The following is a 24,114-nucleotide window of genomic DNA, read 5'->3' as shown; positions in this document are numbered from 1 at the left end:
ATGGAGAAGCAAGTACAATCAGTTACATTGTGTGTAATTCCCGAATAATCAATCAAAATATTATGGTGAAAAACATAAAATTAAAATTAATATTCTGAATTCTATCCCTAAAACCTTAAGTAACAGTTGTTTATTGGTATGTTCTCATATCTGTACTAAATTTTAAGTCCTGTGTATATATTATGTTCATTAAATATAGCAAAATGCAAAAACGTCAATATTTCTCATCCTTTTATTGCTTAAAGAATGTAAACACAGAATATCTCAGACTCTATTAAATCAAAAATAACACTAAGCAACAAAAAGATCATACATGCAAAAACTGAGACCAGAGGGCTTATGAGAATTTACCTTTACATAAATTATCCCTTAATCTGACACAAAAGAAAGACATAATTTCAAGTGTTGATCAAGATTAAAGGACTATTTATAATTGAATTTCTGCTTTCCAAATTATCTTCAGTCTAGTTATTTCCCTGGAATACATCATTTTAGGAAAAGGAACTTGTCATAGTTTTTCCAAAATAAAAAAAAAAGAAATTTTATTTACCTTTAAAAGTTTTACTTAGAATTTTCTCTGCTAAGGAATCATATCCCAGGCACTGGGACCTGACATTATAATATAAACTTCTTGTAATCATAGGGTTTATTCTCATAAAATAATTTCTTAAGAACAGGTCTATATTTATTTGCATTTTACACTGTACAACTTTTTATACTTTATACATCGAGCAGAAATACCATCCAACTAGACAGATGTTTGGGGAGTGATTGATTCTGTACCAAATTTATCTTTGCATTCCCAGCATCTAAGGTAATGGAAAGGCTATGGCTGGTGTGAATTGTTTCTTTAAAGAATAAGAGAAGTTCTTTACATCTCATGATTACCCATTCAACGTTTTTCATTTAATTCAGTGTTATTCTTCAATTTGAAATGGAATAGGTAATTTGGATAACTGAATAATTGATACTTGATTTACTATTCAGTGTGCTAACCATTATAGTTATTTATGCGCTTTGTGATAATTGATAATATTTATTACTCAAAGAAATTTTTGTCAACGAGTCTATGTATTTCATATAGCATGGTGAGTTTGCTATCACTCAAAAAAATACTTGTGCACAAACACAAGCGGTCTTCTTGATCCATTTCCACTTAAGAAGATTCATCAGAGAGTAAAAGTTAAAAATAAAAGTAAAAGACACAATTTTCCATTCATAATGCTTAAAAGGTCTCAATTTTTTAATGCCAATGTTAAGCAGGGGATTAATCTTGATTAATTTGAAGTGAAGTTTCACCAACATTTTTTTTCCAAACTTCTTTTTCATCTGGGCATTCCTCTAAATACTCTCTAGAGTTGATCACTTCATAAAAATATAAAATTTTTCACAAAAAATATTTAGAGTTAATATTTAAGCACTCAGATATTACTTGAATAAATAAATATGGCAACAGTGTGAACAGTATATCACACATTATAATTTTTACTGAATACTAAAAATATTGACTACAAGTGGCTCTTACCTGATTCTCTCAGTAGTTTAGGTAACTGTCTTCCATGAAGCAATCAGTTGTGAAATTCAATATGTTTTTGAAAAATAGAAGAGAACACAAACTTTATCTCAGAAGTTTGTCATGTTGTTAATGATTTTATTAATTCATCTGCTTGATGTCCTTTATGATAAAAAGAGTTTATGTTGCTATAGATAATCTGTAAATGCAGAAACATAAAATGATTCATGTATGATCCATAATGACTCCATATCCATGGATCAGATTTCATGACTTGGTATCAGTCCTTTGGTAATTTTAATTTTTCTCTGTGGCTATATTCGTGTAAGAATGGTTAACTTAAAATTGCCATGACTTTATTGCTAAAGTTTTCATCCAATTTTAAAGTCAAATATTTTTGCACCCTCTTTGTATGTTTCCAAATATTTTTTTACAACTTTGTTTTGGAATGACAGTCTCATATTTTACTGTATTTCTCTCAGATGGCTTATTCATCCTACCCCCACACTCCCATAGAAGAAAATTACTGTAGCTGGATCAGTCATAGTACCATAGCTTTCTGAATCTATTACTAAAATATAGGTATTACATAGAAAAAGAGAGAAATGAATGTGTGCAAAATTGATGCATTTAGGAGGCATGACTACAGAAACATATCAATAATCCACTATACAATCAAACCCAAAGATACTAACCACATGATCATTTCACTAGATGCTGAGAAAGCATTTGACAAAATTCAATACCCCTTCATGATAAAAGTCCTGGAAATATCAGAAATTCAAGGCTGATACATAAATATAGTAAAAGCAATATACAGCAAACCAGTAGCTAACATCAAATTAAATGGAGAGAAAACTGAAATCAGGGACTAGACAAGGATGCCCACTCTCTACCCATTTATTCAATATAGTTCTCCAAGTTCTAACCAGAGCAATCAAACAATTAAAGGAGGTCAAAAGGATTCAAATTGAAAGGGAAGAAGTCAAAATATCACTATTTGCAGATGATATGATAGTATAATTAAATGACCCCAAAAGTTCCACCAGAGAACTTCTAAGCCTGATAAATAACTTCAGCAAAGTGACTGGGTAAACAAATCAGTAGCCTTCCTCTACTTAAAGGATAAATAGGCTGAGAAAGAAATAAGGGAAATGACACCCTTCATGATAGTCCCAAGTGATATAAAATACCTCGGTGTGACTTTAACCCAGCAAGTGAAAGATCTGTATGACAAGAATTTCAAGCCTCTGAAAAAAGAAATTGAAGAAGATCTCAGAAGATGGAAAGATCTCCCATGCTCATGGATCATCAGGAATAATGCAGTAAAAATGATCATTTTGCCAAAAGCAATCTACAGATTCAATGCAATTCCCATCAAAATCTGACTCAATTCTTCATAAAGATAGAAAGAGAAATTTGAAAATTCATTTGGAATAACAAAAGCACAGAATAACAAAAAACTATACTCAACAATAAAAGAACTTCCGGGGGGAATCACCATCCCTGACCTCAAGCAATATTACAGAGCAATAGTGATAAAAACTGTATGGTACTGGTACAGAGACAGGAAGATAGATCAGTCAGTCAAAGACCCAGAAATGAACTCACACATTTATGGTCACTTGATCTTTGACAAAGGAGCTAAAACCATTCAATGGAAGAAAGATAGCGTTTTCAACAAATGGTGCTGGTTCAAATGGAGGTCAGCATGTAGAAGAATGCAAATGGATCCATTCTTATTGCTCTGTAGAAAGCTTAAGTCCAAGTGGATCAAGGACCTCCACATCAAACCAAATACACTCAATCTAATAGAAGAAAAAGTGAGGAAGAGTCTTGAACACATGGGCACTGGAGAAAACTTCCTGAACAAAACACCAATGGCTTTTGCTCTAAGAACAAGAATCAACAAATGGGACCTCATAAAACTGCAAAGTTTCTGTAAGGCAAAAGACACTGTCATTAGGACAAAACAGCAACCAACAGATTGGGCAAAGATCTTTACAAACCCTACACCTAATAGAGAGCTAATATTCAAAATATACAAAAAAAACCTCAAGAAGTTAGATTCCAGAGAGCCAAATAACCCTATTAAAAATGGGGTACAGAGCTAAATAAAGAATTCTCAGCTGAGGAATATCGAATTGCTGAGAAGCACCTAAAGAAATGTTGAACATCCTTAGTCATCAGGGAAATGCAAATCAAAACAACCCTGAGATTCCACTTCACACCAGTCAGTATGACTAAGATCAAAAACTCAGGGGACAGCAGATGTGGGCAAGGATGTGGAGAAAGAGGAACACTCCTCCATTGTTGTGTTATTGCAGACTGGTACAACCACTCTGAAAATCAGTCTGGAGGTTTCTCAGAAAATTGGACATTGTACTACCTGCTATATTGAGGACCCTGCTATACCTCTCCTATGCATAAACCCAAAGGATGCTTCAACATATAAATAACTAAGTCACATGCTCCACTATGTTCATAGCAGCTTTATTTATAATAGGCAGAACCTGGATAGAACCCAGATGCCCTTCAACAGCAGAATAGATACAGAAAATGTGGTACATATACTCAATGGAGTACTACTCAGCTGTCAAAAGTAATGACTTCATGAAATTCATAGGCAAATGGAATGAACTAGAAAATAACGTCCTGAATGGGGTAACCCAATCAGAGAAAAACACACATAGTATGCACTCGCTGATAAATGGATATTAGCCCACAAGCTCAAATTACCCAAGATGCAGTCCACAGAACACAGAAAGATCAAGAAGTAGGAGGACCAAAATGCAAATGCTTCACTTCTTCTTAAAGGGGGGAACAAAAATTTCCATAGCAAGGGATATGCAGGCAGAGTTTGGAGCAGAGACTGAAGGAATGGCCATTCAGAGTCTTCTCCACATGTGACCCATATATATACAGCTACCAAAACTAGATAAAATCGAAGAAACTAAGAAGTACATGCTGACAGGAACTGGATATAGATCTCTCCTGAGAGACACAGCCAAAACATGTCAAATATAGAGGCGAATGCTAGCAACGAACCACTGAACTGTGAATGAGACCCCTGTTTAAGGAATTAGAGAAAAGATTGAAAGAGCTGAAGGGGCTTGCAACCCCATAAGAACAACAATGCCAAGCAACCAGAGCCCCAGGGACTAAACCACTAGTCAAGGACTATCCATTGCTCCAACTGCATATGTAGCAGAGGAAGGCCTTGCCGGGCACCATTGGAAGGAGAAGCCCTTGGCATTGCCCAGGTTGGACCCCCAATATAGGGGATTGTCGGGGGTAGATGGGTAAGGGAGGGTGGATCGGGAATGGAACACCCTTATAGAAGAAGAGGAGTGGGAGGGGATATGGGGTTTATGAGCTGGAACCCGGGTAAAAGAATAACACTTGAAAAGTAAATAAAGAAATAATCAATAAAAAAAGGCATGACTACAGATACAGCTTAATTTCTGAAGAGTAATGAAGTTACTTCCAAGAAACTAAGAAAGTACAAAATACCATGAATTCATGTTAAAAAATGTTGTTCAAATATATTTTGTTTAAATCAAAACTCATTACTATTTAGCAATCAATGAAAAGGCCTGAAAAAATAAGATAATTTTACTGTGTAAATCTTATTAATGGGTTTTTAATTAGCTACAGTAAAACATAAAGCATCTATCTTTTTGGATTTAAAATTACTAATAAAAGAAGGAGTTAAAGCCATCAATATTTTTAAGGACGTTGAATTGGGATGGTAACTAGGTAACTCTAGAAACATAACACAAGATTACGTAAAGATGAAGACATACAGGTTTTAATAATTATAGCATTGGGCACCAGGATAAAAGCCAAACACTCTCATTATCAGATTCAGGACTGTATCAAATACACTTCCAAATTATGTCAAGAATATTGCTCTTTAGTGCCATCATGTTCAACTATACTTATACTCTACTAGTAAATATTTTATGCTATTTTATAGCTTTAAGTGAACCACAATGTAATCTGTAATGACTACTCTGGTATTAGATCAAATGTTTTCCATTTAACAAATAAGGTATTTACTTTGATTTAGAAATAATAAAGATATAAATGGTTCCTTCCCCATTCTTAATGCTGCCTTTACATGCAAGCATTGCTTCTTGAATGAATCCTTAATATACTAAAACCATGTTGAGCTTCCTGTCAATCAATGGAGATGAATAGTAGACAATTGCACAAATGGGCACCAAAACCCATCTACCAATGAGAAACAGCCTTGCTAGAGTACTACAGGTAATGTTGTTATATTTTAGCCTTTAATTTTATTACAAAAGGTATGGTTAAATATTTGATGACTATTCTTCTAACTCATTTAATAGTGCATAAGATTAATTTTCCCATGTGCACTAAAAACAAATAAACACTAGCCAAAGGCCTTATTGAGCAAAGGATTTATTAAAGTAAAAATAGTTTAATATTGTACATTTTGAAAAATAAATTGGTAACTCTTTTTTAAAAATCTAAACTTAGGAAAAGTTTTGCATGTGCTATATTTTTATACTATTATGCTTAAACATAAATTATCAGTATAAACGTAATGAAAGTATTTGAATTATATCACCATCTACTCAGACAAAGAAAAAAAACTGTTTTTTTTTTCTGTTTTACACTCCAGATTTTATTCCACTCCCGGTCCACCCACCAAGGGTTACGCATACCATACCTCCCCCTCCCCGAGACTCCACAAGGATGTCCCCAACCAACCCCCCCCCCACCAGACCTCTAAACTTCCGGGTGCCTCCAGTCTCTTGGGGGTTAGGTGCGTCTTCTCTGACTGAAACCAGACCTGGAATTCTTGTGCTGTATATGTGTTGGAGGCCTCATCTCATCTGGTATATGCTGCCTGGTTCGTGATCCAGTGTCTCAGAGATCTTGGGAGTCCTGGTTAATGGAGACTTCTGGTCCTCTTACAGAGTTGCCCTCCTCCTCAGATTCCTCCAGCTTTTCCTTAATACAACCAGAGGGGGCAGCAGCTTCTGTTCATTGGTTGGGTGCACATATCTGCACCTGACTCTTTCAGTAGCTTGTTGGGTCTTTTGGAAGGCAATCATGATAGGTGCCTTTTTGTGAGAGCCCTATAGCCTCAGTAATGGTGTCTGGTCTTGGGGCATCCCTTTGAACCGGATCCCACTTTGGGCCTGTCGTTGGACCTTCTTTTCCTCAGACTCTTCTCCCTTTCCATCCCCGCATTTCTTTCATGGGTCAGAGTTTTGACTGTGGGATAGCAATGCCATTCCTCATTTGCTGCCCTGTGTTTCTGGTGAAGGTAGGCCCAATAAGTTTCCTCTCCAACTGTAGGACATTTTGTCTAGGATCCCTTCCTGTGAATCCTGAGAGTCTCTCACTTCCCAGGTCTCTGGTACTTTCTGGAGGGTCCTCCCAACATCCTTCCTCCAGAGTTCGGCTGTTTCCATTCCTTCTGTTGGTGCTTGGCACTTCAGTACTTTTCCCCCACCCAATACCAGACCATGTTCCCCTCTCCCCTCACCCCATTTCCTTTCCCTCCCCTGTCACTCCCTCTCTCCCCCATTGTGGTTGTTTTATTCTCCCTCCTAAGTGGGATTAAGGAGTCTTCACTTGGACCCTTAAGCTTATTGACCTTTTCGAGTTCCATGGACTGTATCTTGGGTATTCTGTACTTTTCTTTTTTGGGGGCTAATAATTCACTTATTAGTGAGAACATACCGTGCATGTCTTTTTGGGTCTAAGTTACCTCACTCAGGATGATATTTTCTAGTTCCACCCATTTGCCTGCAAAACTCATGATGTCCTCGTTCTTAATAGCTGAGTATTAATGATTTGAGATCTCAATGAAATACATAGTTTTCTTTTTTGTGCTTTAGTGTTTATGAAGAATGATGAAGGTATGTATAAGCAAGAGAGAATAATCTAATATGTATTGCGGGAGCAGAGAGAAGGTTTGATGGGAGATAGAGTCTGAGTAGTATGAGAAGAGGAATAGGGAAAGGTGATGGAGGACAAACAGCAATCAAATAACTACAAAGTAGGTTGATAAATGTGCATGAAAATGGCTTTTTTCTGTTTTAGGATTTTATTTACATTTCCATCACCCATCTCCAAGTCTCCTGTACCCTTAATTCCCTCAAAAATTTATGACTTCACTTTTAGTGATATTTACATATATAAATCTGTATTTATGCATATTTAAATATAGCATGCTGAGTCCATTTTTTTTCTCATACCTTCCTACTGACCAGTTGGGATAGGATAACCTATCAAGATCTTCATCATTAGAAAAAACTGAATCAGCAGACATTATTGCCTACAGCTCTTCATACAGGGGTGGGCCTTGTATAATTTCACCAATTCACTCTGTCATATAAACTGGTTTTATCCTTGTGAATATCTTGTTAATTGACCATATTTTTGAGATTTCATACATGTAGTTTCCCTATTATTTATAGAGGATGCTATCACCCAAAAGACATTCTGGTTCTTTAGTTCTCAGAATCTTTCTGTCCCCTCTGACACCATGTTCTCTGAATCTTAGTTTGTGTGGAGACACACTGATGAACATTTGGTACTCCACAATCCAAGGGTCTCTATGTCTTGCTCATAATGAGCCTCATCTAGATCTAGTACAAACAGAGGTTTCTTTGATGAAGACTGAGAGCTGCATTTATAGTGGGTAAGTATAAGCATTTAGAGTGCAGTTCGCAGCTATGCTACTTTAGGAAAATGGCAGTAATTGGTTCTCCTCTAAAGTCCATGACCTCATCAGCCAACAGTTTTTGACTAGATTTATAGCTCTAGGCATGTATTCCTTCTAAATATGAAAAACTCCAGTATTGGGTACCACATGTTATGTTCCATGATCAACAACCGAAGTAAGTTTCCAATTACTGGCTAAGGGGATGTTATTTCATAATCTGTTTCTCTTGAGTGAGCATATTCAGTACCAATATCATAAATCCCTTTAAACTATGAATTTAATTTGTGTACACATATACACTTATATATACCACAAACATATTTTTGGATAAACATAAAACTTGTTTTCCTATGGCCTTTCCTCAGTGTTATTTGTCTTCTTTTCCTACTTACCCCTCTCCCTCATCCTCTTCATCACCTCTGTACTGGCTTCTCCCGCACATTTCCATTTGAACTTCAGTCACTATTATTTCCCATTTCCTCCTTCATGGCACCTATGTCCCATTACATATTATTATGTGAGAAAATATGATAATATGTATTTTCTATGCTAACAACAATCAAAAATTCAACTTACAATGAATAATTCAATTATATGTAAAAGTTTTTAGATTTATTTATTTATTATGTATACAGTATTTTGCCTGGGGACCAGAAGAGGACACCCGGTCTCATTATAGATGGTTATGAGCCACCAGGTGTTTGCTAGGGATTGAACTCAGGACCTCTGGACAGCAGACAGTGCTCTTAACGTCTGAGCCATCTTTCCAGCCCCCTTATTTCATAAAATCAAATGTTCATTCTATAGAAAAGAAGAAACGATTGAGACAAAGCAGCAAATAACTTTTCTCATTTTGTTAAGAGAGTTTTACGAATGAAATTTCAGTCCTAGCAACACCCTTTCTCTTGTGGTGCTAATTAAGGAGAGAAATTAGGGTCTGGGGTACTGTAGACCAGTACTCTACCATTGAGCAACACACTCAACTGTCATATAACTCTATATTTTCCTATTGTTTACAATTATCTAGATTGGTAACATTAAGTCAGACTGGTTTTGTTGTCATGGCTAACTTTGAAATCTTGCATTTCAGTGATCTATCTGCTCAAACTTGGGCATAGTTCTACTTAGATTATTACATTATTCCTTTAGTTTCTTTTGTTGCCACAATAGAATATGTGTTACATATTTTTTTCACTGAGATAGTATCTCTTTTTATTTATAATTATCACTTAAAATAATTGTTTAGTTTTATTGTCCCATTAGAGGATAAATAATTCAAATTTTAAACAGAATATGAATAAAATCATAAAACTATTTCAAATTCAAGGAGTCTATTTTTATAAATCATTTCTAGTTAAGTCTTATTCACAGGAAAATTTCAATTTGAAATTTAGCTTTATAAAGTATATTTCTTAAAACACAAATTGGATACATACATCACATGCAGACACCGTGCATGCTGCTACAGTCTCTATGAGTTTATACAACTTTTGCTCATGCTAATTTAGAGGGCTGTATTTTCTTTGTCTTTGATACATTATGGCTTCCAGTTTAGTGGGATTCCTGAGAATGTGAATGAGTAGGTCTCTGATTTTTGAGCCTTCTCTTGAGTTCATTACCTTTAGTCAATTTCTCTTATTCAACTTCAATGTGGTAATTTTTATTTCTTCTTATATTTTGTTTTTTTTTAAAAACTGAATGAAAGTTTATGAGTGAATTAGTCAATTAGTCATAACTAGATACTGGAATATAAGGTTAATGCCTGTCATTTACGCCTGCTGGGAGAGGGGAAATCAATAGAGTGAAACTGGGGTTATCAAACATTCCAGCAGGCCTTATATTCAGGAGTAGTAAGATCACCAAATATCATCCAGTTCATCTTTGGTATTTTATTTTTTGATTCTTTGTTTTGTTGTATGGCTGTGAATTTATTTTATTTTCTTGGTTTTATGGGGTTTGTTGTATTTGTGGCTTTGTTGGTTTTTCAAGAAGGAATTTAAAGTTACATGTGTTAGGAGCGGGAGAAGATCTCAAAGAACTTGGGAGAGGGTAGAAGATGATAAGAATATATTTAAATTTAAAAATCATTTAATAAAATATAATTAAAGTATAAATGAAATGTATCTGTATTTAATTTAGGCAATGTAATATGTATAAGTGTACTTATAACTTGAATGATACTTATATTATTCTCATTAAATAATTTTAGCAATTGGTTTGGATTCTTGTCCTGAGCCACAAACCCCAAGCAGTGGAATTAAAGTTGGAGACCGATACATGGTTGGTGACGTTGTATCATTCCAATGTGATCAAGGCTATTCTCTTCAGGTAAGTCAGTTTTTAAACTAGTGTGTTATCGAGACTCTATCATCTCATTATTCTTTAGGACAATTAAATAAAATAGTGGTTACTAATCTACAGGTTTTTAGGCATAATCTTGATTCACACTTGTGTTCTTATATAATGTTCAATTCATATTTAAAATACATGTCTTAGGAATTGATGGAATGAACTGTTAGTTTTGTTTGGAAGTAAAATGTCATCTGAGCTAAGAAATTAGATTCAATACTTAATTCACTTTTTAAAATACATCCAGAACTATGGCAGCTGACCTCCTGAATATTTAGAATTTGTAAACAATTTTCTAGAATTCTGAAAAATTTGACATAGGATTCTGACAATTAAAATTAAATCTAAAAATGTATTTTGCTAAAGAACTGCATTTGCAGTGTATATTCTAATACTTTTTTAAATGTTTTTTTCAGCATGTAAATGGTCTCCTCAAAATCTCCAAAAGCTTTAGTCCATTGTGAAAATAATTTTTAACATTAGAGATATTTGATTTTGCATTCATCACAACCAAATTTGTTAGAGAATAAAGACTTTACAATTACTATTTCTTTAAAAAATTACATGAAAAATTTTAGTTTTTAAGTTCAATAAGAATATTATAGACTATATTTAGCTGTAAATATATAGTTTAAACTTTAAAATATTTGTATACAATAACTTCTTGACAATTCTTTAATGTGTTTCATTTTGCATATTCTAAGAAAATATTATAAAGCTTTACATAATCAGTTATGTAAGATATTTTGTTAACTTAATAGACCATCCTTTTATAGGAAAATATTAAAACCACAATTCTATACTTACATGGTGTATTTTTCTTTTATGAAGACTTGGCAGTTTTTATTTCAAACTTTATTCTGAGTATATAAAATTATCTCTTACACAATATGAAAGCTATCATGTGTAATATGACATGAAGCAGTGTGAGTCTTTATTGTACTGTCATGTAAATACTACATTGATCAGTCAGTGTGCTAAGTCCATTCAGTCTTTTGTAAGTGTGTACTGAGCTGCACTGCCTTCATGTAGGGTCATTCTCATATCACATGTATGCCCGGACCTGTAAGAAGATGGAATTATCCAATCCCCATTTGTTTGGGTAAGTTCAAAGACAGAAATTTTTATACGCTTTCTCAAATTGAAGAGATTTTCTTTATAACCCACAATCTAACATATTTTTGTCTTTTTATGTATTTTATGTAAATGTTATTTTGCTATTTACCACTAGATTTTTATGATTTTTAATACTTTTACAATTTCTAACCTAATATTCCCATCAATGGATGAGAAACATATAGATATTAATAGAATATATTTGGTTTTATTCATATGACATTTCTTACTATGACATAATAGTAAGAAATACCTCAGAATAATAAGTGAATATCCTACTGATAACTATCAATTCAAGGTAGAAAATAATATTATACAGCAGTGATTAATAAAATTAAGGTAGAAAGATTACACTTCATTTTATATGTTGATATTATATGAAATCACATAGATACTTATCAATTTTTGATGTCCAACAATAGTATATTCAAATTTTACCACAATACAAAATAGCTTTGTAATGGCTTATTCTTTCAGTTTCTCTTTGCTTACCTGCTATATGAGACAATGATGTTTGCCTCACAGGTTTATTTAACAGTTATGGGACAGAATGTGTTTAAAGTGTTTAGATCTGAATGTATGCCTCATTACAGACTTGTGGTAGCTATTGTAGAAAAATACCAGTTAGAGCTTCCAAAGTATACTGGGTTCCAAAGTATATGTACTGTCATGTATATAACACATTAAACATTCAGTGTGCTAAGCTCATTCAGTCTTCTGTATATGGGCTGCTTTTAAAAAGCTAAGAAACATCATGGTAGGATATTTACTGACTATCAAAAAATTATCATATAGAACTATATATGTATATATATGTATATATATATGAAAGTGTGAAATAATTCATAGTATGATCATATTTACATCATAAACACAGAAATATTTGTGCAAAGGAAAATAACATGAGTTAAAAGATTATTTGACGTTGGAAGATTTTGAAGATAGTTTTATTTATTTTTAATTCTTGTTGTATTTTACACACTTTACCTGATAAGGTGCATTATATGTCGCAGAAAATTAAAAACGTTTGAAACAAAAAAGTGACCAGAAGTAGAAACATAGCAAGTAATATTTGGTTAATTTTATTTTTTCACTGTGCTAAAATGGTCTGCTGAGGGCAATTTCCAAGAGAGCACCTCATTTGGTTCACACATGTAAGATACATTCATCATGGTGGGGAAGTCAGTTCGGGAGTAGGAGAGACCTGCTCGTATTCCATCCCAGCCCAGAGGTAGAGACGCTCACCTTGCTGCTCCTTTGATGCAGTTCAGAACCTCAGCCCAAAACATAATGCTACCCTCATTCCTTTAGTGTAGATCTTCCCAGTTCAACTCGTCAAATTTAGTAGTACCTTCCAGAGAGGCTAGAGGCTAGCGTCGGCAGGAAACAACTCACAGGCAGAAGCGTACTCCTGCGTGATTCTAGACTCTTCAGAGTTGACAGGGTTAAGTATCCCAAGTAGCTTGAAGACAGATTTTGAAAATGAAATTTTGCATTGAAACACAAAGTCCACACTAAAGCAAATTTAAAATACAATCAATGTGCTAATGTAACCTAATTTCTGATTGATAAAGTCATTCTTCTTACAGTTTACTAATTATTAGGCATGTGATATATAATCCTATTTCTTTTTTAAAAAATGGAGTGGTGAATAAACTTTAATAGTTTATGTTAAAGATTGATTTGATTTAATAGTTAATGAACTGACAATTCAGGGGAAAAATCCTTTTAGACCTTGATTGTAATATATGTTGAAAAGAATAAGTTAATAAGTTTGTTAAATTTATATGCAACATAAAGATAGCATATATATATGTTTATGTCAGAATATATATGTCAGACTAGTTACTAATGTCACACATAAATAAAACATTTCATGGATCTGTATTTATAACATGTAACCTAAACTTTGAATATGTACCCATTGCCAATCTTAAAAACTTACAAGCAAGTATTTAGGTAATAGCCATAAAATTTGACATCTTATTCAACAATTGTCTTCTATTTATATGTCCATCAAGAAGGCATGCTAAATCTCCATTTACAGCAAGAAATGCTTTCTAAGATGAAAATATTCTTTAATATGCATTACATAATTACACATGTTATACAAAATCAAATTAGCAAATTTCCATTTCTAATGGTCCATCAGATTGTCAAGTGTGTAGTTATTCCATAGGGATTCAAAATGAGCATATTTGTTATATTTGACTAATTTTTCAGATGCCTGTGTTTTGCTTTGCTTGTTTATACTTCTCTGCTCCCTTGTCCTATTCCTTTTAGAATAAAACGAAGCCAATAGTTTTCTTAAAATTCTTCATTGGGCCTTCTTACAAACAGGGCAAAAAGGTTGTGAAAATGTCTTCCTCTTTAATATGGCATGGAGAACTGACACAGTTGGCTTTATTTTAGTCTAAATTACACCAGCTTTGGAATGACTAGACACAGTAGTAGATGTACTTAAGGAAGAAAACTAAGCTGCATGATTACATGGCACTGCTGACAGGGCTTGTCCTTTTACTTAAGTGTATTTATTCATTACATGACAACTGTTACTTGCTGGAAACAAATTGCCTTTAGTTGCACTTTGTTTTTTTTTTTTTTTTTTTTTTTCTGAGCAATTATCCTTTTTGTGCCATTTTAGAAGCACAAAGTACAAATTAACTAGCATTTGCTAAAGGAATTGGCCCTATATTTAATGTTCTCAAATAGTACTACCTTACATGCTTTTTGAAGACTTAAAGTGATTTCGATAACTTTTCATAATTCTGCTTTCCATGAGAATTCTATTGTTTTGCAGCTCAGTGTGGAGGTGCAATGTCAGACTTCAGTGGTGTGATACTCAGTCCTGGATTTCCTGGAAACTACCCCAGCAGCTTAGATTGCACATGGACAATAAGGCTGCCCATCGGCTTTGGTATATATAAGTATATGACAGACATTTCAGTATTTATCGATGCAGTATTAAGATGATGCATACAGGGCCAATAAACGGGTATATTGACAGGTTGATGTTTCACTCTGAGTACATGAAATAATGTATATTAAGGAATATAATAGGAGTAATAGTTGCTTTAATTAATTACATTTTATATGCACTATTTGAAAAATGTAAGATATGTGGGTATTTTTATTTGTCTCCTATTTTAAATGATACGTGAATACTAGACAATGAGGAACATACATTATAAATCAATTGTGGAATGGATAAATTAATCAAATTGATATGTGTTATATGATATGTAAAGTCTTTGGCTTTATTATAGTGGAGACAGTTAAAATTTTATTTTCTTAGCAATTTAAAAAAATTTTAATTGGGTATTATCTTTATTTACATTTCAAATATTATCTCTCTTCCCAGTTTCACCTCCGTAAACTCCCTATCACATCCCCCAACCCCTGCATCCAAGAGAATGCTCTTCCACTCACCCACACACTCCCTCCTGCCTCACTGTCCTGGCATTGCCCTACACTGGGGCATTGAGCCTTTGCAGGGCCAAGAGCTTCTCTCATTGGTGCCCCTACAAGGCCATCCTCTGCTACATATGTGGGTGGAGCCATTAGTCCCTCCATGTGTACTCTTTGGTTTAGTCCTTGGGACCTCTGGCATGTCTGATTGATTGATACTGTTTTTCTTCTTATGGGATTGCAAACTCCTTCAGCTACCTTAGTCCTTTCTCTAAGTACTGAATAGGGGTCCCTGTGCTCAGTCTGAGGTTTAGCTGCAAGTTTTAATGTGTATCAGTAAGGCTTTGGCAGAGCCTCTCAGGAGACAGCTATATCAGGCTCCGGTTGCACCTCTTGGCATCCCCAATAGTGACTAGGTTTGGTGACTGTATATGAGATGGATCTGCATGTATGGCAGTCTCTGGATGGCCTTTCCTTAAGACTCTGCTCCACACTTTCTGTAGGCATTTCCTCCTGTGAATATTTTGTCCCCAATTCTAAGGTGTACTAAAGCATCCACATTTTGGTCTTTCTTCTTCTTGAGTTTCATGTGGTCTATAAATTTTATCTTCGGTATTCCACGCTTTTCGGCTAATATCCACTTACCAATGAGTGCATATTACATGTGTTCTGTTGTGATTGGGTTACCTCACTCAGGATGATATTTTTAGTTCCATCCATTTGCCTAAGATTTTCATGAAGCCATTGTTTTTAATTGCTGAGTAGTACTCCATTGTGTAGATGTATCACATTTTCTGTATACATTCCTCTGTTGAAGGGCATCTGGGTTCTTTCCAACTTCTGGCTATTATAAATAAGGTTGCTATGAACATAGTGGAGGTTGTGTCTTTGTTATACGTTGGGGCATCTTTTGGGTATATGCCCAAGAGAGGTATAGCAGAGTCCTCAGGTAGTTCAATGTCTAATTTTCTGAGGAACCTCCAGACTGATTTCCAGAATGGTTGTACCAGTCTGCAATCCCACCAACAATGGAAAAATGTTCCTCTTTCTCCACATCCTCGCCAGCATTTGCTGTCACCTGAGTTTCTGATCTTAGCCATTCTGACTAGTGTGTGGTAGAATCTCAGGGTTGTTTGAATTTGCATTCCTGTGATGATTAAGGAAATTGAACATTTCTTTAGGTGCTTCATAAACATTCAATATTCCTCAGTTGAGAATTCTTTGTTTAGCTCTGTTACCCCAGTTTTGTTTTGTTTGATATTTTTTATTTACATTTCAAATGTTATTCCCTTTCCTGTTTTCCTGGCCATAATCCCCCTATCTCATCCTCTCACCTTTTTCTATGAAGGTGTTCCTGCTCTCCCCAAACACCTCCCTTTCCTATCTCCCCTGACATTTCCCTCCACTGGAGTGTCCATCCTTGGCAAGACCAAAGGTTTCTCCTCCCATTGTTGCCTAACAAGGCCATTCTCTGCTACATATGCAGCTGGAGTCATGTATATGTCCCATGTGTAGTCTTTTTGTAGTGTCCCTAGTTTTAATAGCGTTATTTGATCCTCTGGAATCTTATTTATTGAGTTCCTTGTATGTATTGGATATTAGCCCCCTATCTGATATAGGATTGGTAAAAACCTTTTCTCAATCTGTTGGTTGCCATTTTGTCCTATTGACAGTGTCCTTTGCCTTACAGAAACTGCAATATTATGAGGTCCCATTGTCTATTATTGATCTTACAGCCTAAGCCATTGTTGTTCTGTTCAGAAAAATTTCCCCTGTGTCCATGTTTTTGAGTCTCTTTTTCTTAGCAATTTTAAGAGCACGATATCTGTGATTACCTCAGTTACCATGTTGAAAAATGTACTTCTTTGCCTCTCTTTCTGACATTTTTGCATTTCACCTACTGTATATCCGAGTCAGGTCTCTTCCCCTGGCTTTTGGAAAGCACACTCTCCTCTTGTCTGTTTATAATTCACTACTTTGGTCTTCTCAGTTTCATTGAGACAATTTGCCGTGTCTTCCCAGGCCATGTTGATTTTACCTATTATAATGTCCTCCAAGGACACCATAATGCATATTTCTAAAACCGACACGAACTCCTTTCTTTCTTACAGACAAACCATATTTTTGTGAGTGTATATACACACCACATTTTCTTTAGCCATTCATTACTCACTAAGTATTTAGACTGATTCTACTTCCTGACCATTGTGAATAATTCTCAGTGACCCTGGCAGGGTGGTTAGCTGTTTAACCACATATTTTATTTGAATAATTCCAAGTGAGTGTGACTATACAAATGTGCAAAATGTGTTTGTGCAAGAACTCTGAGTTAGATACATGCATTGTGCGTATGTTTAACATAAAGTTCATGGGATCTTATTTTTGTAACTGGTTTCTCATTATGATAAACAAGTAGTACACAGACAAGCATTTTTGTTTCTGGTAATTATTGAATTTATCACATTACCTTCATAAGTCAGAATTTGCATGTACAAAGTAGTCTTAAATATCTAACATTTGATTTAATCTTTTTTGTTTTGTTTTTAAAATTTTTAGATATATTTCTTTACATACATTTCAAATGTTATTCCCCATTCCCGTTTCTTGTCCATAAGCTCCCATTCCCTTCCCTCCCCCTCTCCCATATAGGTATTCCCCCCATACATCCTCCTTACTGCCCCCAACTGGGGATCCAACCTTGGTAGGACCAAGGATTTCCCCTTCCACTGGTGCCCCAAAAAGGCTATTCTCTGCTACATTTGCAATTGGAGCCCTGGGTCAGTCCATGTATATACTCTTTCAGTAGTGGTTTAGTCTCTGGAAGCTCTGGTTGGTTGGCATTATTGTTCTTATGGGGTTGCAAGCTCCTTCAACTTTTTCAATCCTTCCTCTAATTTCCCCCAAGGGGGTCCTGTTTTCAGTTCAGTGGTTTGTTGCTAACATTGACCTCTGTATTGGACATGCTCTGCATTTGTTTCTCTGGAGAGATCTATATCTGGTTCCTGTCAGCATGCACTTCTTAGCTTCATCCATCTTACCTACCTTTGGTGACTATATGTATATGGACCACATGTGGGGCAGGCTCTGAATGGACGTTCCTTCAATCACTGCTCTAAACTTTGCTTCCATATCCCCTCCTATGGATATTTTTTTCCCATTTTAAGGAGTGGGAGCATCCACATTTTGACCATCCTTCTTCTTGAACTTCCTGTGGTCTGTGGATTGCATCTTGGGTAATTCAAGCTTTTTGGCTAATATCCACTTATCAATGAGTGCATACCAAGTGTGTTTTTCTGTGGTTGAGTTACCTCACTCAGGATGATATTTTCTAGTTCATTCCATTTGCCTATGAATTTAATTAAATCATTTTTTTGATAGCTGAGCAGTATTCCATTGTGTAGATGTACCACATTTTCTGTATCCATTCCTCTGTTGAAGGGCATCTGGGTTCTTTCCAGCTTCTTCTGGCTATTATAAATAAGGCTGCTATGAACATAGTGAAGCATGTGTCTTTGTTGTATGTTGGAGCATCTTTTGGGTATATGCCCAAGAGAGGTATAGCTGGGTCCTCAGGTCATGGAATGTAAAATGTTCTGAGAAGCTTCAGACTCCTTTCCAGAGTGGTTGTACTAGTTTGGCCATTTAATGGTCTTTAAGTCTAAGAAAATGAGGTTGAGAATGTACTAAGTACTCATTGAAGAATTTTGGCAAAGCTTTGAGGTTTTTTTTTTTCTTTCTTTCTTTTATTGGATTTTTTATTTACATTTCAAATGTTATTCCCTTTCCTGGTTTCCCAACCATGAGCCCCATCCCATCCCCCTCTCCTTCTTCTATAAGGGTGTTCCCCTTCCATACAACCCTACTCCTTATTGTTATGAGTTTTGGATAGACCAAAAATTCACCATTGAAAGAGACCTGAATGGTGAGTTTTTCCCCCTTTTCCCTTTCCTTTCCTTTCCTTTCCTTTCCTTTCCTTTCCTTTCCTTTCTTTTTCTTTCCTTTTTTTCCCCCAGAGCTGAGGACTGAACCCAGGGCCTTGTGCTTGCTAGGTAAGCGCTCTACCACTGAGCTAAATCCCCAGCCCCTTCTTTTCTTTTTTTATCTTTTCATATGTTTTCTTTTTTGTCTTCCTTTCCTTTCCTTTCCTTTCCTTTCCTTTCCTTTCCTTTCCTTTCCTTTCCTTCCCTTTCCTTTCCTTTTTCCTTTCCTTTCCTTTCTTTTTCTCTTCTTGTCTGGCAGTCTCGTGTAGCTTCAGCCGGCCTAGAACTCAGTACAGTCTAAGTCCCTTGTACCCCTAACACTGCTGCTTCCATCACAAGGTATTACAAGCATGTACTTCCTTGTACAAATCTTGAGACTATATTTTCTGAAATAAATAAAAACTTATCTGAGTAAACAGATGCAAATCTTTGTGTATGCTGCTGTTTATAAATGTATGTATATGGTAAACTATCAAGTAGTATTGTGTTTGTTCTTCCTTCTTTAGGTGTACATCTCCAGTTTGTAAATTTTTCTACAGAAACCATACATGATTACTTGGAAGTAAGGAGTGGATCTTCAGAACTTAGTACTGTCATTGGACGGCTTAGTGGTCCTCAAATACCATCTTCCCTGTTTAGCACAACCCATGAAACCAGCTTATATTTTCACAGCGATTATTCTCAGAACAAACAGGGATTTCATATTGTGTATCAAGGTAAGATGATTATAAAATGTGAGAGGATTTTGCCTCTCAGTTTTCTTAACCAGGGTTAGTTTTGTGGCATCAGTGTTGCTGAGTATATGCAAGTCCCTCAATATCATCTCAGGAGTTATGTGATTTAATATAACATGTTTTCGTTGTCTTAGAGGGTAAAAGAAACTAAAAAAAAAAAAGCAAGCCTCAATTACAAAGATAAAAACAACCATGTACTTTGATCACACATTTTTTTCTCCTGAGAATTCAAAATGCAAACATGAAAAAATTTAAATTTTCTAAATTATAATTAAATAAACAAGGCAAAAAATCAAATAGTGAATGCTAGACATTGAGAATAGGTTTTTACTTTTAAATGAAACTGAATGTTGAGAAGCTATTATTCATCTTACATTGTACATAAACTTATTTAGAGACAGAAACACATTGTTTTCTTATATTGCCTTTAGAATATAAAGCCAGCATGTAGATGGCAATATTACATTAGACTCATGTTCATGAAAGTATTAAATTATCTTTGAACAAGATATTTATCCCCTTTGAGGAAAGGCTTTAGGTTAAGTTGGGCTTAGACTTAAATACCAAGTCCCCATATTCAAGTAAGCACAGCCTAAGTCTTCTCCATTTCCTCAGTAGCATATACCGTTATGAGTAGCATATTCTATAAAGCACAAATTAAACTCTATGTTATAAAATGGTCATCAAGTATATATCATTATGTAGGCTGCTATTGATTACTTAAGTCATTTACTTATTGTTTTACATTATTCCTGGTCTTATAAACTTAAGATGAAATTTACACAATATAATTACAAGGACTTAAATGCATGGAGAGGTTAAATTTCTGTTGATCTCTGTCTAAAAATCAAAGGATATCATGAGTGGATGATGTTTTTAGAAGTGTGTCTTAAGAACAGGGGTATTCATATTACTAATTGAGATATAGATGCCTGCATCAGGAGCATACTTTTATCATCTATACTCCATTGTTGATGGGGTTGCAAGCTCTGGAACCACTCTGGAAATAAGTCTGGCAGTTCCTCAGAAAATTGTACAGAGTACTACTGGAGGACCCAGATATTCTACTCCTGGGCATATACCCAAAAGAAGCTCCAAGATATAACAAGAACACATGCTCCACTATGTTCATAGCAGCCTTATTTATAATATCCAGAAGCTGGAAAGAACCCAGATGTCCTTCAACACAAGAATGGATACAGATAATGTGGTATATTTACACAGTGGAGTACTATTCAGCTATTAAAAACAATAACTTGGAAAATCTTAGGCAAATGGATGGAACTAGAAAATATCATCCTGAGTGAGGTAACCCAGTCACAAAAGAGCCCACATGACATGTATTCACTGATAAGTGGATATTAGCCAAAATGCTTGGAATACCCAAAATACAATTTATAGACCACATGAAGCTCAAGAAGAAGAAAGACAAAAGAGTGGGTGCTTCAATACTTCTTAGAAAGGGGAACAAAATACTCACTGAAGGAAATATGGAGACAAAGTGTGGAGCAGAGACAGAAGGAAAAGCCATCCAGAGACTGCCACACATGCAGATTCATCCCACATGCAGTCACCAAACCCAGTCACTACTGGGGATGCCAAGAGGTACTTACTGACAGGAGCCTGTTATAGCTGTCTCCTGAGAGTACTTGTCAGAGTCTGACAAATACAGAGGTGAATGCTCACTGTCAACCACTGGACTGAAAACAGGGTAGCCAATGGAGGAGTTAGAGAAAGGACCAAAGTAGTTGAAGGGGTTTGCAACCGCATAGGAAGAACAATAATATCAATCATCCAAGCAGATACCCTAGAGCTCCCAGAAACTAAACCACCAACCAAAGAGTACACATGGAGCAACCATGGCTCCAGCCATATATGTAGCAGAGGACGGGCCTTTTCAGGCATCAATGGCAGGAGATACCCTTGTTTTTGTGAATGCTAGATGACGCAGTGTAAGGAAATTCTAGGGCAGGTAGGCGGGAGTGAGTGAGTAGATGGGTTTGGAGCAACCTAATGGAGGCAGGGAGTGGGGGATGGGATGAGGGGCTTCTCAAGTGGAAACCAGGAAATGGGATAACATTTGAAATGTAAATAAAGGAAACATGTAAGGAAAGAAAAGGAAAGAAAAAAAGAAATATACAACTAGCTTTAATATTGAAGAAATTAATTCTTCAAAACTAGATAATTTTTTTCTCCTCAGCACTTCTAGAGAACTCAGAGCTGTGTGTGTGGTATACTTTAGAAATTTAATTGAATATTTATTTTACATGTATGAATATTTGGCTTCCCTATACATATATGAACCATCTGAGTGCCTGGTGCAGAACATAGCTAGAAGTGTTATTGAATTATCTGGAACTTATGCTACCAATGGATGCAAGTCATCATGTGTGTTCTTGAAGTCTGAATGATACAGCTGTAAATAGTTTTAGGAATTCATGAAGTTCATAATTTCAAAATGCATTCAACCCTGCTTACAAAGCATGTGTAATATGAAAGGAAATGGGGGGAAGCTGTGTAATCAATCACAAAGAAATATGCAATATTATCTTTTATAAGATGAACAAAAGAGTAAGAAAAATGAATCTTACATTAAAATTCACAATAGTCAAAATTTAAAGTTGAGCAGAAGTATTACAGATTGTCCATTTAGAGAAAATATTTTAAAATTCAAAAGACTAAGAATTAGGGTTACATGTATGTAGTTATTTTATTCTACATGCAAGTGGTACAACCGAGAAGCAATTACATTCTATTTAGAGAATCAGAATATGTTTGATTAAAATTGTGGCTGTAAGGAAAGTTTACATTTTTCTTCATGTTCATAATTTAGATAAATTGCACCAACCTAAGGCAGCTGATGCATTTTTATGAATTATCATTTTAAATATGAAGATTATAGATATGAGAAGAAATTCTCATTACACTGTCTCTGACAACCTTTACCATAAGCCCGAATTAGTATTTATTCAAGTACCTCTGAACAGTGTGCTATTAATTGCTAAGTTACAAATAACACCTGTTTGTGTTCTCTCAAATTCAGAGAAGGACATGCCTTTCTTTCTCATTTTTTTCTTCCAGCATATCAGTTGCAAAGCTGTCCTGATCCTCGCCCATTTCGAAATGGGTTTGTAATTGGAAATGATTTTACAGTGGGCCAAACCATTTCATTTGAATGTTTCCCAGGATACACATTAATTGGCAACTCAGCTCTCACATGTCTTCACGGAGTTAGTCGGAATTGGAACCATCCACTGCCAAGGTGTGAAGGTACGCTTTTAAACTGGAATTATCTCTAAGATGACGCTATTTGTTAGAAGTTATGAGAGTTACGGTTTTGTTTTCAGATGAGGATTTTTTTAAATAACTAAAAAAGATAAGCAAAAATCACAATTGAATACAAATTATATTAATTGCAGCAATATTAACCTTCCACTGAGAGTATAAGCAAAGTTTATTAACATTTTAGACACTTTGGAACTTCTTTTGTGTATATGTGGTGGGGAGGGTGTGTCTATGTTTTTAATATCAGTATTGTAAACAGAGACTCAAGATAGTTATTTAATTTGAGTACCTATTCTATAAAATTGCTGTTGAAAATTTAAGAAAGGCAGTATGTATAGGGCATATATCTATATATCTATATATCTCTCTATATATATTTATAGATATATAGATATATGTATTATGGCAGGAAGTTGTTTATGCATTGATGCACATTATATTCACAAAGCAAAGAACTTTGTAATCACCAATGACAACTAGTATATCAAAGATCTCACATAGAAAAAAATTTAAAAATGACTATATTTTGTACATTCTTACCGATGAGGGTAGAACAAAACAGATACATTACAACTGGGTAAAATGTTTGATATCTTTGCCAGTTACCTAGTGTAAATTTGTCATTTTCAAACATGTTTATGTATCTCTTTCCACAGCTCTTTGTGGCGGGAATATAACTGCAATGAATGGTACCATTTATTCTCCTGGCTATCCTGATGAGTATCCAAACTTCCAAGACTGCTTCTGGCTTGTTAGAGTACCCCCTGGGAATGGCATCTACATCAATTTTACTGTTCTTCAAACAGAACCCATCTATGACTTCATTACTGTATGGTAAGCCAGTACTGTTCTTTTTGATTGATTAAATTATGAAAGAGAATAAGGTCAAGAGGAGAAAGTAAATCACAATTCTCTACTACAAACTACCATCTGACATTTGAATTGGCATGATCAGTGAGAGTCAGTATGGTTTGTTTGTCTTTAAAATGAGATACATATAATAAATATATTTTAGAG

General features: G+C 35.0%; 1 protein-coding gene across 7 annotated transcripts in view; it reads left to right on the top strand.

Moving 5' to 3' along the window:
* Csmd3 (CUB and Sushi multiple domains 3) overlaps positions 1-24,114 on the top strand; it is a 1,319,129-nt gene that overhangs the window by 1,176,804 nt on the left and 118,211 nt on the right. For all 7 annotated transcript variants that reach the window (XR_010053386.1, XM_063264433.1, XM_063264432.1 and 4 more), the window contains 6 exons: positions 10,435-10,553; positions 11,607-11,676; positions 14,491-14,607; positions 19,585-19,794; positions 22,894-23,082; positions 23,754-23,931. Coding sequence is in view for 6 of the 7 variants with exons in the window: in XM_063264433.1 (XP_063120503.1) it covers positions 10,435-10,553; positions 11,607-11,676; positions 14,491-14,607; positions 19,585-19,794; positions 22,894-23,082; positions 23,754-23,931 (883 nt within the window). In the remaining variant the exon portion in view is untranslated. The remainder of the gene's footprint in view (positions 1-10,434; positions 10,554-11,606; positions 11,677-14,490; positions 14,608-19,584; positions 19,795-22,893; positions 23,083-23,753; positions 23,932-24,114) is intronic.

This window comes from Rattus norvegicus, chromosome 7, assembly GCF_036323735.1.
Source record: "Rattus norvegicus strain BN/NHsdMcwi chromosome 7, GRCr8, whole genome shotgun sequence".
NCBI lineage: Eukaryota > Metazoa > Chordata > Mammalia > Rodentia > Muridae > Rattus > Rattus norvegicus.
This window is presented reverse-complemented; position numbering and strand designations above follow the sequence as displayed.